The 15,181-nt window shown below is 37.8% G+C and overlaps 4 protein-coding genes across 5 annotated transcripts in view; 3 read left to right on the top strand and 1 right to left on the bottom strand.

Moving 5' to 3' along the window:
* Positions 1-4,061, bottom strand: part of LOC128368677 (CYFIP-related Rac1 interactor B-like) — a 16,785-nt gene extending 12,724 nt beyond the window's left edge. For both annotated transcript variants that reach the window (XM_053329537.1, XM_053329536.1), the window contains exon 1: positions 3,901-4,061. The gene's annotated coding sequence lies outside the window, so the exon portion shown is untranslated. The remainder of the gene's footprint in view (positions 1-3,900) is intronic.
* Positions 4,062-7,404: 3,343 nt separating this feature from the next.
* Positions 7,405-9,258, top strand: LOC128368657 (tripartite motif-containing protein 16-like protein). The gene has a single exon (XM_053329515.1). It carries the CDS (start codon positions 7,541-7,543, stop codon positions 8,774-8,776), a length of 1,236 nt encoding a protein of 411 aa, XP_053185490.1. The 5' UTR covers positions 7,405-7,540; the 3' UTR covers positions 8,777-9,258.
* A 1,216-nt stretch (positions 9,259-10,474) lies between these two features.
* On the top strand, positions 10,475-12,328 carry LOC128368659 (tripartite motif-containing protein 16-like protein). Its single transcript, XM_053329516.1, has one exon. It carries the CDS (start codon positions 10,611-10,613, stop codon positions 11,844-11,846), a length of 1,236 nt encoding a protein of 411 aa, XP_053185491.1. The 5' UTR covers positions 10,475-10,610; the 3' UTR covers positions 11,847-12,328.
* Positions 12,329-13,933: 1,605 nt separating this feature from the next.
* LOC128368681 (prohibitin-2-like) overlaps positions 13,934-15,181 on the top strand; it is a 28,812-nt gene continuing 27,564 nt past the window's right edge. Inside the window, exon 1 of the mRNA XM_053329542.1 lies at positions 13,934-14,008. Coding sequence (XP_053185517.1) covers positions 13,988-14,008 — 21 coding nt within the window. The 5' untranslated portion in view covers positions 13,934-13,987. The remainder of the gene's footprint in view (positions 14,009-15,181) is intronic.

The raw sequence follows: 15,181 nt of genomic DNA, 5'->3' as shown, positions 1-15,181 counted from the left end.
ACTGTGAAAGTATAAGAGTCAGACCTTTACTGTGAAAGTATAAGAGTCAGACCTTTATTGTGAAAGTATAAGAGTCAGACCTTTATTGTGATAGTATAAGAGTCAGACCTTTACTGTGAAAGTATAAGAGTCGGACCTTTAATGTGAAAGTATAAGTCGGACCTTTACTGTGAAAGTATAAGAGTCGGACCTTTACTGTGATAGTATAAGAATCATGTTAAATATATGAATGTTTTAAATATGACCACATTATATATTATTCACTGCTTATTTTAGAGGATTGTATTCTGGTCAGAGTGGGTAAAAAAACCATCTGAATCTGCCAAAATATTTAAATTTCAAAGACTCCTGAATAAAATACAACACAGCAAAAGCATTAGAGAGAAAAAAAGGACAAAACTAATAAATAATAGCATCATAAAATATAACTAAAGCACAATTAACATGCACAAAACACAACAGAGATACAATTACAACATAATAACCAGCAGGAAAATGATCATTCTGAATGTAGTAGAAGTCTAAATGTAAATGTGAGGTTCAGTAAATAAAGAAAAGGACTTTATGTTTTAACAACGCTAAAATGAAGCAGCAGCCGTGTAGAATATTTAACATGATAAATATAATATAATAATAATATAATATAATATAATATAATATAATATAATATAATGCTCTCTCTCACAGCTTTAAAGCTTCTGTATAAAGCCTGTCTGTCTCGGAGCGAACGGGAAGCTCCGTCGTCTTGTTCACAAACACCAGAAAAGAGGAAGTGATGAAGTCTCTGAAAGTTTGGCCTAAATTTAAACGAGAGGAAGTGAAGCAGAGCTCGAGCTGAGAGCAGGTAGAAAAGACTCGGAGAGAAGAAGAAGAACGACGACGACGACTACGAAAACGACGAAGACAACGAAGACGACGAAGACAATGAAGCTTTTTGACGACAACCATAAAACCAACGAGTCTTCCACCTCCAGACAGCTGACTGACTCTGACCCTCCATCATCACTTTAATATGAAACACTGACGTTAAACTGAGTGATTTTGTTGCTTTTAAAAGGAGAATTTAAACATGGATGTGTTTTTATATGAAGTGGAAACAACGAGAAGCTTTGACCGAAGTGTTAAAGTGAGAAGAGAAGCAGAGAAGCAGAGAAGTGTTTGGTGTCGTTTCCTCCTGCGTCTGTGGTTTAAAGGGAGGGGCGTCATTTATTATAGTCTAAACTTTACACATCTAACTAAAGGAAGGAAACATTCAGCGTTAGAAACATCCTCCTGAGAACTGACAAGACTCACCATGCAGCCAGAACAAGATGATTATAAATGATGTGATAATTAAATAATGAATCTATTAAAAGTTAAACTGAACATCAAAGACTTCATGAACTGAACTATTAAATCATTATGACGACGCAACAACACATGAATCATTATGTGACAGCTTTAAATAAGAGAACAGACTAATGTTAAAACTTCCCGTTTCTATAGCAACCGGTAACATCGCTGTGCATGCAGAAGTCGTTGATTACTTCCACAATACATCACTTATTATTTCAGCAGCAGAAACATGAATGTAATAATGTGACTGTGATCATGTGATGAAGACACAAAGTGCAGCTTGAGTTGAATATTTAGTTATTTAGAAACATTTAAACTTATTAAACGCTTTTATTTTGTACTTTTTACTCAACTTCCTACTTTAAAAAATCATCTTTTTTACAGATTAAACTACCAAACAATATTATTACAGCTGACATGTTAAACATCAGCAATAATAATAATTATAATAATAATATTATAATAAGAGGAGACAGTGAGGATCCATTCTGCACTTTTACTTTCGATGACTTCTAAATATACTGAACCTCTTCTTCTTTTACTAAAATGAGATGTTGAATGCAGAACTTACACTGAGTATTTTAACTCTGTGGTGTTTCCACTTATACTTTAACTTTTTCCATTACAGTCAACATATAAACTGTTAATGTCACATGACTGGTTCTCTACTTTAGAGGAGAAATATGTTTAATGTTTAATGTTAAATGTTAAATGTGTGATGGAGGCAGATTTACAGCTTTAGTTTATTAAATCTGTTTAGAAGTGAAGTTTAATGTCTGAGCTCTTCATGTTTAATACATAAAGCTTTAAACACAAAGCTGAAACTGCTTCTTTTTATACTTTAATGAACTGAACACACATCTGTACTCTTCATCTATAATATCTTGTAGTTTTGATATGAAAGATTTAAATACTTCTTCCACTTCAGATCATATTAGACGGTTTTAATATCATATAAAACTGAATATATGACCTTTAAACTGAACTTTATACTCTGTAAATGAAAGTTACTCTACTTTTAAATCAGGTTTAATGTCTGATGTGTGATCAGACATTAAACACAGCTCTGAAAAAGATTCTTATTATACTCTACTTTAGATTTGACCCTGAACCCAGCTGTAACTGTAAACTACAGTAATATGTGAATGAAGAACATCAACTAGACTGTTTTATGGTTTTGATATGAAGGGTTTAAATACTTCTTCTATTACAGATCATATTTGATGGTTATAATATGGTATAAAACAGAATATATAACCTTTAAACTGAACTTTATACTCTGTAAATGAAAGTTACTCTGCAGCATTAGTTCATAAGCAGATTCAACCATCAGACATTAAACTGTATTTATGAACTAATAATGCAGAGCTACCTGTACTTACTGTGGACTTTATTTATTTATACGATATTAAAACCATCAAATATGATCTGTAATAGAAGAAGTATTCAAATCCTTCACATCAAAACCACAGAACAGTCTAGTACACGTGTAACTAGTACAACAAAATCTCTATTTGAGTATAAAAAGAAGCTTTTTTAATGTCTGATGGTTCTGAAAAAGCTTCTTTTTATACTCAAATAGAGATTTTGCTGCACTAGTTTCATGTGTCCTAGACTGTTCTGTGGTTTTGATGTGAAGGATTTGAATATTTCTTCTATTACAGATCATATTTGATGGTTTTAATATCGTATAAAAAGAATATAAACTCTATAATAAGTACAGGATCTCTCAGCTTTACTTTATACTCTGTAAATTAAAGTTACTCTGCAGCATTAGTTCATAAAATCTACTTTTAAACACAGTTTAATGTCTGATGGTTGAAACATGAAGCAGATTCAACCATCAGACATTAAACACAGCTTCTTATTAAACTCTACTTTATATTAAACTCCACAGTGAGCTCGTGCCTCTCTCTCTGCGGTGCACGCGGAGGTAAACGCAGGTCTACTTTATATTAAACTCCACAGTGAGCTCGTGCCTCTCTCTCTCTGCGGTGCACGCGGAGATAAACGCAGGTCTACTTTATATTAAACTCCACAGTGAGCTCGTGCCTCTCTCTCTGCGGTGCACGCGGAGATAAACGCAGGTCTACTTTATATTAAACTCCACAGTGAGCTCGTGCCTCTCTCTCTGCGGTGCACGCGGAGGTAAACGCAGGTTCCTGGCTGCTGCTTTCTGCGCTAACACATCTGCTGCTCTTGTTTTGTCGGTGTCGTCACATACCTTCACAAAAAACCTCCGGGATGTTTCAACTCAGACCAGACACACAAACTCCCATCAAACCGAAGCGTCGCACCCCGCTGATTGATTGATTGGCTGATTAATTGAATGATTGGTTAATTGATTGTTTAGTGACTTCAGAGTAAAAAACAACAACAAGTAAAGAAGGAACAGATTGAACTTTGAACCTGAAGCTGAGGCTGAGTCGTTTTCCTGGTGAGTCTCTGCAGGACCTGACATGTCTGATCTGATCCACCCAGAAGACTGATCCCCTCCCCGCAACGCCCCCCCCCTCCCTCCTCATGCAACAATCCCCCCCCTTCCTCCTTCCTCCTCCTCCTCACCTGTGCTGATAGCTGATCGATAAGTGGGGATCGATCCCGTGCCTGGCTCCGGTCTGTCGGCCTTTGGTCCAGGTGTCTCCCCGCTGGTCCGCCTCCTCTACATGCTGAGCGAGTGTGAACCCGGAAAACAGCTTCACAGCGCCGCGTTAACTATAAAAGGAGTGATTTCCTCAGGAGGAACTGAAGTCTGAGCCAATCAATGAGCTGTGGAGGAACAAAACACTACGACTGCAACCTCACAGTCGGCCGACGGAGGCAACCTGAGCCCCGACCGCGACTAAAGCAGCGATTAATGGGGGCAGGTATGGAGGATCAATGCTGCCACGAAAACAACATTACGAGAGTCAAAAACCGTCTTCTTGTTGCAAGTTCTCAAACTACTTTATGAACTACAGACAATGAATCTGCACATTTTTAATCCTCTCTGCTTCCTAAACTCTCCTCAGTATCAAACTAAATGGTAATTGTTACTATAAATGTAATATTTTGGGGTTTTTGGATTGTTGGTCCGATAATGTCAGACATTTAAAGATGTTAAATTATTACTTTCTGTCAATATGTGTCACTATTGATCAACTTATGGATTCAATTATTCATTTTTGCAGCTCTGATGAACACAATCATCACAATACTGATGTCAAATGTGTCTTAAAATAACAGTAAGATCCCAAAATGAACATTAAAAGTAGAAGCTTCTATTGAGGCTCAGCAAAAAGAGGGACTTTGCTACTAAAAACACTGAAACGTTGAAACATAGAAGATGAAGATTTGACTCATTTGGACGACTGATTGTGAAAACCTCACAGTCAGCCGATGGAGGCAACTTGAGCCCCAACTGCGACCAAAGCAGCGATTAATGGGGGCAGGTATGGAGGATCCCTGACTAGAGAAAATAACTGGCAGATTAATCAATAATGTTCCTGCAACTAACAATTATTTTCATTATTAATTAATCTGCCAATTATTCAGGTAACTGGTTCGTCTAGAAAATGTCACTTTATCATTAAAGGAAAAGCCTGCTAATTATCATTTTTCAGAATAAAAGATGACACGAAACAAAACACTGAATCTTTAAACATTGAAGAAGCTAAAAATATGAAACTAAAATGCTAAAATTATTACTTTCTGTCAATATTTCTCACTATTGACCGACTTATGGAAACAATCATTCGTTGCAATCACAATACGGATGTTAAGTCTGTCTTCAAATAACAGTAAGATCCCAAAATGAACATTAAAGTGATTTAAAGTCTCTGATCAGCTTCTATAGTTCTTCATCAGTGTGAGTTACTATAGTTATTATAGTTACTATGGTAACAGTGTGAGTTAGTCATATCAAGTGATATCTGACACATTTACAGTCTGTTTAGCATCAGATTCCCTCTTAGTGTTTCCTGTTGAGCTGTGGTGGAAGTATAGTAACAAAAACCCAACTACAGACAGTTAAGGTGAGGGGGAAAAAAGCTTTTATTTTGAAGGCTGGGGGGAAGTGAAAGCAGTCCTGGGCTGAAAACTGGGAAAAATGGGTTTCTAGGGTTTGAGGCAGAGAAACAGGACGATCTAACTGGTAATGTATGAAAATCAGGACTAAATTAGGAGCATCATGATCTTGACTTTGACTTAATCTCTCATAATCTATTGTAATTATAATTTTCTGGCCTGAAATAGTTTCCCAAACAATACAGATCAAAGTTAAGTGAAGCTTCAGGTCAAACTAACAACCTTGAGCATCATTCATGAAAGTCACTGACACCAAACACCAACAGCTGTTTTTATATCCAACTGAGTCATGTGATCACTTCACAGTCGGAGAGATCTGCTGCCCCCTGCTGGACAAGTACAGTTACTGCAGTGCTTCTACATCTCAAAGGGAAATATTGAACTTTCTTCTCCACTGCATTTATCTGACAGCTTTATTTACAGTGTCAGTGTTACAGGCTTTGACTTCTGTGATATTTATTATATAACACATATTTAAATCTCTCTTCACTGATGATATAACACCACAGATGTAGAGGAGGGGGTTTTAATACTTACTCAACATATTAATACTTTCTGCCACATTCTTATACAACCTTTCTATATACTACTTCATTGTTGTTCTTTAATACTTATGGTTTAGCCTGTGTTCATTCTGGACATACACAGATTATGATTTCATTGAGGAAGAAGGATATAAAGATAATCACATGTTGATAGCAAATTATAATATGTTTAACTCTTAAACAGGCAGGAGGATTTTAATTATTCTTTTTATTTACTTTGTATTTGCTTTGATGTTGCTAGCCATCTCATTTGCACCTACAGAGTAAACATTTCCACAAGTATTTTTTAAAAATATTTTGGATTTTATCTCCACAAAGGTACGTTCCCCCCTTTTAACGTATACAAAAATGTAAATGTGTATGTATCTCCTGGTGCACTTTGTTTGTTTAAAAGCAGATTACCAGCCAGATTCACCAACTGAACCACAGAGCCAAATAAATTGGTGCGTTCATGATCTGTGCAGATTCAGAGCTGCAACAAATAACTGCTGATTCATTTGAATGCATCTAACATTAAAAATACGCCTTTGAAATGTGGTCCATCTAATTTTTAACTTTATTTTAGGCATGTGTTGGTTTGATGAGTGTGTGTATGATAAATCCGTACCGTCTTCTTCCTCTTATCCTGGTCAGGTCTCGGGGGCAGCAGCCTAAGCAGGGAAGCCCAGACTTCCCTCTCCCCAGCCACTTCGTCCAGCTCTTCCCGGGGGATCCCGAGGCGTTCCCAGGCCAGCCGAGAGACATAGTCTCTTCAGCGTGTCCTGGGTCTTCCCCAGGGTCTCCTACCGGTGGGACGGGCCCTGAACACCTCACCAGGGAGGCGTCCGGGAGGCATCCTGACTAGATGCCCGAGCCACCTCATCTGGCACCCTAACCCTAACCCTCCGAGCTCCTCCCGGATGACTGAGCTTCTCACCCTATCTCTAAGGGAGAGCCCAGCCACCCTACGGAGGAAGCTCATTTCGGCCGCTTGTACCCGCGATCTTGTTCTTTCGGTCACTACCCAAAGCTCATGACCAGAGGTGAGGGTAGGAACCAAGATCGACTGGTAAATCGAGATCTTTGCCTTTCGGCTCAGCTCTCTCTTCACCACAACGGATCTGTGTATGATAAATCCTTCTCTTTATTTATCTTGAGTTCAGTTTTTACACAATGACAACAAAGTGATCTTGACTGCTGAAATCAATATTGTAATCAATGAGAGTTTAAAATGGATTGAATATGTGGAGAAGTCAGTGAGGAGTCATCTCAGATCCTAATAATGCTTTGACACCAGACAGCAGAGGTGAGCAGTGTTTTTAAATGAGAAACACGCAGTATCTCTTTAAAACAGCTTCTCTTGGTGGGGTGAATCATTGACGACCCCTCCCTCCCCTTCCTGCTCTCTAACACAATCAGCTCCACTCTGTCCACATATTTCCTTGTTTCCTCCCTTCAGAGCTGCAGTTGCAGATGGGTGTAACCAACATGTAAAGCAGCACAAGAGCTGTCAGCCTATATTTAATGCAGAAACAGGTGCTGATCAGATCAAAGGTCAAACTTGTTTCAGTTCTAAGGAAGTGAAACTCAGACAGTCATTGTTATTGAGAGCTGAAATGGCGCAGCAAGGAGCTCAGCTGGACGAGGAAATAATTAGCTGTTCAAATTGTCAGGATCTACTGAAGGATCCAGTGGCTTTTCCCTGCGGACACCGCTACTGTATGAGATGTATTAAAGGATTCTGGGATGAAGAGGATGAGAAGAAAATCTACAGCTGCCCTCAGTGCAGAGAGGCCTTCACACTGAGGCCTGTCCTGGTGAAAAACATCCAGCAGAGAATCCAGGACAGAGAGAAAGATGTAAAGCTGCTTCAACAGGAGGTGGAGGCCGTCATTCGCTCTGCTGATAAAGCAGTGGAGGACAGTGAGAAGATCTTCACTGAGCTGATCCGTCTCCTCCAGAAAAGAAGCTCTGATGTGAAGCAGCAGATCAGATCCCAGCAGGAAACTGAAGTGAGTCGAGTCAAAGAGCTTCAGGAGAAGCTGCAGCAGGAGATCACTGAGCTGAAGAGGAAAGACGCTGAACTGAACCAGTTTCTACATAACTACCCCTCAGTGTCACAACTCAGTGAACCTACAGACTCATCCAGCATTGATATTCGTCCTCTGAAATACTTTGAGGATGTGACAGCAGCTGTGTCAGAGCTCAGAGATAAACTACAGGACATCCTGAGGGACGAATCTCACATCTCACTGGCAGTGACTGAAGTGGACGTTTTACTATCACGAGCAGAGCCAAAGACCAGAGCTGACTTCTTAAGATATTCACGTGAAATCACTCTGGATCCAGACACAGCAAACTCAAGGCTGGTATTATCTGAGGGGAACAGAAAAGCAAGACTATCGAGTCAATATCCGTCTTATCCTTTGGACCCAGACAGGTTTCTACCATGTTTGCAGGTCCTGAGTAAAGAGAGTCTGATGGGACATTGTTACTGGGAGGTGGAGTGGGAAGGAGCCATTGACGTAGCAGTCGCATACAAGAGTATCAGCAGAACAGGAGATTGGAATGAATGTACGTTTGGAAACAATGAGAAATCTTGGGCTTTATATTGTGAGCCTGCACGTCATTCATTTAGATTCAACAATGTCAGAACTCCTTTCTCAGAACACTCTCGTCATTTCTCCAGAGTCGGAGTGTACCTGGATCACAGAGCAGGTATTCTGTCCTTCTACAGCGTCTCTGAAACCATGACTCTCGTCCACAGAGTCCAGACCACATTCACTCAGCCTCTCTATGCTGGACTCTGTTTTTATGTAGATGCCAAAGCTGAGTTGTGTGAACTCAAATAGACAGAAGTCATTTCAGACTTCATGTGTCAGATGTTGTAATTCTTCATGTTTTTGTCTCCATGTTTCTGAGCTGCTAGGAGATCAGCTGACATGCTAATAGGGATATACAACTTTGTTTTTTTGTTTATATATGTATCGTTTATATGTTCAGTTTCTTTAAATGTGATTTTTTTCCTGTGTGTTTTTATCCATGGAGGCTCTCACTGCTCATCACCATGTTTTTAACCTTCACTGACATTTCTTCAGATGAAAAATGTAAATTTGTCTTTGTTCTAAATGTTAGTTTCATGTTTTTATTAATGTATTTGTGTCTGTTTGGTTCTCACTACTTTGTAAAGTCATAAAGAAATATTCAATCAAGCTGTAATTATCATGATAATAATCAAAGAGGAGATCTTTTACTATGTTTTTGTAGATAGCTGACACTCAATGTTAAACTAACTGATTGTGTGGATGAAGTTAATCTGTACATGAAATCATTGGATGTCTTTACATAATCAATAAAGATGATTTATCAACAATTAACAAATATTTTCTTCTGACTTCATCTCAGGATCTCATTCAAAGCTTCTGGAGGAAATGTATAATTACAATGAGAGTAAATAATACTTTCGCTGTAATACTTTACATCTAGCTCATAATACTGATGTAGTTTTTTGTGTTAGGATTTTTCATGCAGGGCTGAAATTGAGGATGTAAACATGTAAAAAGAGTTTTGTTGCTTGTTGAAGTAATTTGCTGCCATCTGGCGGTCAAACTCAGCATCTCTGCACCTCAGCTGAACAGAAGAATATGTCAAGATCACATTATTTAACTAACATGTAATAAATAAATAAAATAATACAGGAAATGATGAAGAAAATATTCTGTCAGGCTAATAGGGATATACAACACTTTATTCTGTTTATGTATGTGTTGTTGATATTTTCAGTTTAAGATAAGATAAGATAAGATATTCCTTTATTAGTCCCACAATGGGGAAATTTGCAGTGTTACAGCCACAAAATAGAATATAAGAGCAGCAATAAGAAAACAATACGAACAATAACAATGTACATGAACTCATTGGATGTCTTTACATAATCAATAAAGATGATTTATCAACAATAAGCAAATTATTTTCTTCTGTCTTCATCTCAGGGTCTCATTCAAAGCTTCTGAAGGAAATGTAAAACCACACTGAGGTTTTATTGTTCTGTTAAATTTACTCAAATAGTCAAAGGTGGAGCTTTTAATCCTTATATAATCCTGGATAGTTTAAGCAATACTGATGCATCATCATTTATTTGTTAGATTGTATGTTTAAAATCTGAATCAGCAACATAACCAGTAAAGTATAACATAAAGTATAATACTGCAGTACTTTTACTGTAATACTGCATACTACATCACTGTAATACTGCAGTACTTTTACTGTAATACTGCATACTACATGCATGAGAGTTTAAAATGGATTGAATATGTGGAGAAGTCAGTGAGGAGTCATCTCAGATCCTAATAATGCTTTGACACCAGACAGCAGAGGTGAGCAGTGTTTTTAAATGAGAAACACGCAGTATCTCTTTAAAACAGCTTCTCTTGGTGGGGTGAATCATTGACGACCCCTCCCTCCCCTTCCTGCTCTCTAACACAATCAGCTCCACTCTGTCCACATATTTCCTTGTTTCCTCCCTTCAGAGCTGCAGTTGCAGATGGGTGTAACCAACATGTAAAGCAGCACAAGAGCTGTCAGCCTATATTTAATGCAGAAACAGGTGCTGATCAGATCAAAGGTCAAACTTGTTTCAGTTCTAAGGAAGTGAAACTCAGACAGTCATTGTTATTGAGAGCTGAAATGGCGCAGCAAGGAGCTCAGCTGGACGAGGAAATAATTAGCTGTTCAAATTGTCAGGATCTACTGAAGGATCCAGTGGCTTTTCCCTGCGGACACCGCTACTGTATGAGATGTATTAAAGGATTCTGGGATGAAGAGGATGAGAAGAAAATCTACAGCTGCCCTCAGTGCAGAGAGGCCTTCACACTGAGGCCTGTCCTGGTGAAAAACATCCAGCAGAGAATCCAGGACAGAGAGAAAGATGTAAAGCTGCTTCAACAGGAGGTGGAGGCCGTCATTCGCTCTGCTGATAAAGCAGTGGAGGACAGTGAGAAGATCTTCACTGAGCTGATCCGTCTCCTCCAGAAAAGAAGCTCTGATGTGAAGCAGCAGATCAGATCCCAGCAGGAAACTGAAGTGAGTCGAGTCAAAGAGCTTCAGGAGAAGCTGCAGCAGGAGATCACTGAGCTGAAGAGGAAAGACGCTGAACTGAACCAGTTTCTACATAACTACCCCTCAGTGTCACAACTCAGTGAACCTACAGACTCATCCAGCATTGATATTCGTCCTCTGAAATACTTTGAGGATGTGACAGCAGCTGTGTCAGAGCTCAGAGATAAACTACAGGACATCCTGAGGGACGAATCTCACATCTCACTGGCAGTGACTGAAGTGGACGTTTTACTATCACGAGCAGAGCCAAAGACCAGAGCTGACTTCTTAAGATATTCACGTGAAATCACTCTGGATCCAGACACAGCAAACTCAAGGCTGGTATTATCTGAGGGGAACAGAAAAGCAAGACTATCGAGTCAATATCCGTCTTATCCTTTGGACCCAGACAGGTTTCTACCATGTTTGCAGGTCCTGAGTAAAGAGAGTCTGATGGGACATTGTTACTGGGAGGTGGAGTGGGAAGGAGCCATTGACGTAGCAGTCGCATACAAGAGTATCAGCAGAACAGGAGATTGGAATGAATGTACGTTTGGAAACAATGAGAAATCTTGGGCTTTATATTGTGAGCCTGCACGTCATTCATTTAGATTCAACAATGTCAGAACTCCTTTCTCAGAACACTCTCGTCATTTCTCCAGAGTCGGAGTGTACCTGGATCACAGAGCAGGTATTCTGTCCTTCTACAGCGTCTCTGAAACCATGACTCTCGTCCACAGAGTCCAGACCACATTCACTCAGCCTCTCTATGCTGGACTCTGTTTTTATGTAGATGCCAAAGCTGAGTTGTGTGAACTCAAATAGACAGAAGTCATTTCAGACTTCATGTGTCAGATGTTGTAATTCTTCATGTTTTTGTCTCCATGTTTCTGAGCTGCTAGGAGATCAGCTGACATGCTAATAGGGATATACAACTTTGTTTTTTTGTTTATATATGTATCGTTTATATGTTCAGTTTCTTTAAATGTGATTTTTTTCCTGTGTGTTTTTATCCATGGAGGCTCTCACTGCTCATCACCATGTTTTTAACCTTCACTGACATTTCTTCAGATGAAAAATGTAAATTTGTCTTTGTTCTAAATGTTAGTTTCATGTTTTTATTAATGTATTTGTGTCTGTTTGGTTCTCACTACTTTGTAAAGTCATAAAGAAATATTCAATCAAGCTGTAATTATCATGATAATAATCAAAGAGGAGATCTTTTACTATGTTTTTGTAGATAGCTGACACTCAATGTTAAACTAACTGATTGTGTGGATGAAGTTAATCTGTACATGAAATCATTGGATGTCTTTACATAATCAATAAAGATGATTTATCAACAATTAACAAATATTTTCTTCTGACTTCATCTCAGGATCTCATTCAAAGCTTCTGGAGGAAATGTATAATTACAATGAGAGTAAATAATACTTTCGCTGTAATACTTTACATCTAGCTCATAATACTGATGTAGTTTTTTGTGTTAGGATTTTTCATGCAGGGCTGAAATTGAGGATGTAAACATGTAAAAAGAGTTTTGTTGCTTGTTGAAGTAATTTGCTGCCATCTGGCGGTCAAACTCAGCATCTCTGCACCTCAGCTGAACAGAAGAATATGTCAAGATCACATTATTTAACTAACATGTAATAAATAAATAAAATAATACAGGAAATGATGAAGAAAATATTCTGTCAGGCTAATAGGGATATACAACACTTTATTCTGTTTATGTATGTGTTGTTGATATTTTCAGTTTAAGATAAGATAAGATAAGATATTCCTTTATTAGTCCCACAATGGGGAAATTTGCAGTGTTACAGCCACAAAATAGAATATAAGAGCAGCAATAAGAAAACAATACGAACAATAACAATGTACATGAACTCATTGGATGTCTTTACATAATCAATAAAGATGATTTATCAACAATAAGCAAATTATTTTCTTCTGTCTTCATCTCAGGGTCTCATTCAAAGCTTCTGAAGGAAATGTAAAACCACACTGAGGTTTTATTGTTCTGTTAAATTTACTCAAATAGTCAAAGGTGGAGCTTTTAATCCTTATATAATCCTGGATAGTTTAAGCAATACTGATGCATCATCATTTATTTGTTAGATTGTATGTTTAAAATCTGAATCAGCAACATAACCAGTAAAGTATAACATAAAGTATAATACTGCAGTACTTTTACTGTAATACTGCATACTACATCACTGTAATACTGCAGTACTTTTACTGTAATACTGCATACTACATCACTATAATACTGCAGTACTTTTACTGTAATACTGCATACTACATCACTATAGTACTGCAGTACTTTTACTGTAATACTGCATACTACATCACTATAATACTGCAGTACTTTTACTGTAATACTTTAATTACATCACTCATAATACTGCAGTACTTTTACTGTAATACTGCATACTACATCACTATAATACTGCAATACTTTTACTGTAATACTGCATACTACATCACTATAATACTGCAGTACTTTTACTGTAATACTGCATACTACATCACTATAATACTGCAGTACTTTTACTGTAATACTGCATACTACATCACTATAATACTGCAGTACTTTTACTGTAATACTGCATACTACATCACTCATAATACTGCAGTACTTTTACTGTAATACTACATACTACATCACTATAATACTGCAGTACTTTTACTGTAATACTGCATACTACATCACTATAATACTGCAGTACTTTTACTGTAATACTTTAATTACATCACTCATAATACTGCAGTACTTTTACTGTAATACTGCATACTACATCACTATAATACTGCAGTACTTTTACTGTAATACTTTAATTACATCACTCATAATACTGCAGTACTTTAACTACATTTCCCATGGTCCTCTGCGCACTCGGAAGTACGTCATTACGCTTGACCTTGGCTTTTCTTCTTCACTTGGTTTTCTAACAGAGAGGACGAGCATGGCAAACAAGGATCCTGGTGTAAGTCTGTTTCTTTAATGTTTCTAAATGTGTTTTATGTGTAACTTTATTCACTTTGCTGTGTTTTTACCTGCTGATGTGTTCACGTGCCTGCTGCTGTTTGTCCTCCGCGTGATAAAACGTGATGTTGCACACGTGAGTCAGACTCGCAGTTAAAATAAAGTCAGATAATTTAGTTAAAATAAAGAGATTAAAGTCACTACTAGAGACAGCAGCTGCAGGTGGAGGAGATGTATTAAAGCTGATTAACTTTAGTTATCTAAGTTGTGTGGAGCAGCAGTGAAGGAACCTTGACATGAAGCCAGAGTCTGTTTAATAATGCGATTATTTAACATTTCCTCTCATATTTGGCGCGTGCACACACACTAAAGTATTACATGTTGTCACCTAAAACACGTTTTTCTTTTCATGTGTATATTTATCTTACATGCAGGACATTTAGCAGTTTAGCAGATTAGCTAATAAGTCATTTTATTCTCCGGTTGACTCCGGAAGAAGAAAAAAAGCAAATGTAGACATTGAACCAGGAGAGCGCCTCTGTGTGGTTAACATCACACTCTGTATACTGTTATATATACTGATATATATATATATATATATATATACTGATATAGGCAAGGCAGTTTTATTTATATAGCGCATTTCATACACAATGGTAACTCAATGTGCTTTACATAAAACAGAAACATTAACCCCCCCCCCCCCCCCAATAATAAAAACTAAGTACAGAAAAATAGAAAGACATAAATAAAATACTAGAATAGAGCATTAAATATAAGATTGCAGCATAAAATAATAAATTAGCTTTAAAATCATTAAAAGGACATAGAGTGCAAATGAAAGATTAAAATGTAAAGTGATTTAAAAGAGCTCAATCATAAGCTCAGGAGAAGAGAAATGTTTTTAACCTGGATTTAAAAGTGTTCACTGTTGGGGCTGATTTCAGTTCTGCTGGTAGTTTGTTCCAGTTGTGTAAAAGCTGCTTCATCATGTTTAGTTTGAACTCTGGGCTCAACTATCTGACCTGAGTCAGTAGATCTCAGAGCTCTGGGCTCAACTATCTGACCTGAGTCAGTAGATCTCAGAGCTCTGGGCTCAACTATCTGACCTGAGTCAGTAGATCTCAGAGCTCTGGGCTCAACTATCTGACCTGAGTCAGTAGATCTCAGAGCT

Source organism: Scomber japonicus, chromosome 12, assembly GCF_027409825.1.
Source record: "Scomber japonicus isolate fScoJap1 chromosome 12, fScoJap1.pri, whole genome shotgun sequence".
NCBI lineage: Eukaryota > Metazoa > Chordata > Actinopteri > Scombriformes > Scombridae > Scomber > Scomber japonicus.
The sequence above is the reverse complement of the archived record's forward strand: the minus strand, read 5'-3'. Positions and strand labels throughout refer to the sequence as shown.

What these genes read in the sequence shown, in the direction of transcription:
- LOC128368659 (XM_053329516.1), top strand. Translation starts at nt 10,611, where the DNA reads ATGGCGCAGCAAGGAGCTCAGCTGGACGAGGAAATAATTAGCTGTTCA.
- LOC128368657 (XM_053329515.1), top strand. Translation starts at nt 7,541, where the DNA reads ATGGCGCAGCAAGGAGCTCAGCTGGACGAGGAAATAATTAGCTGTTCA.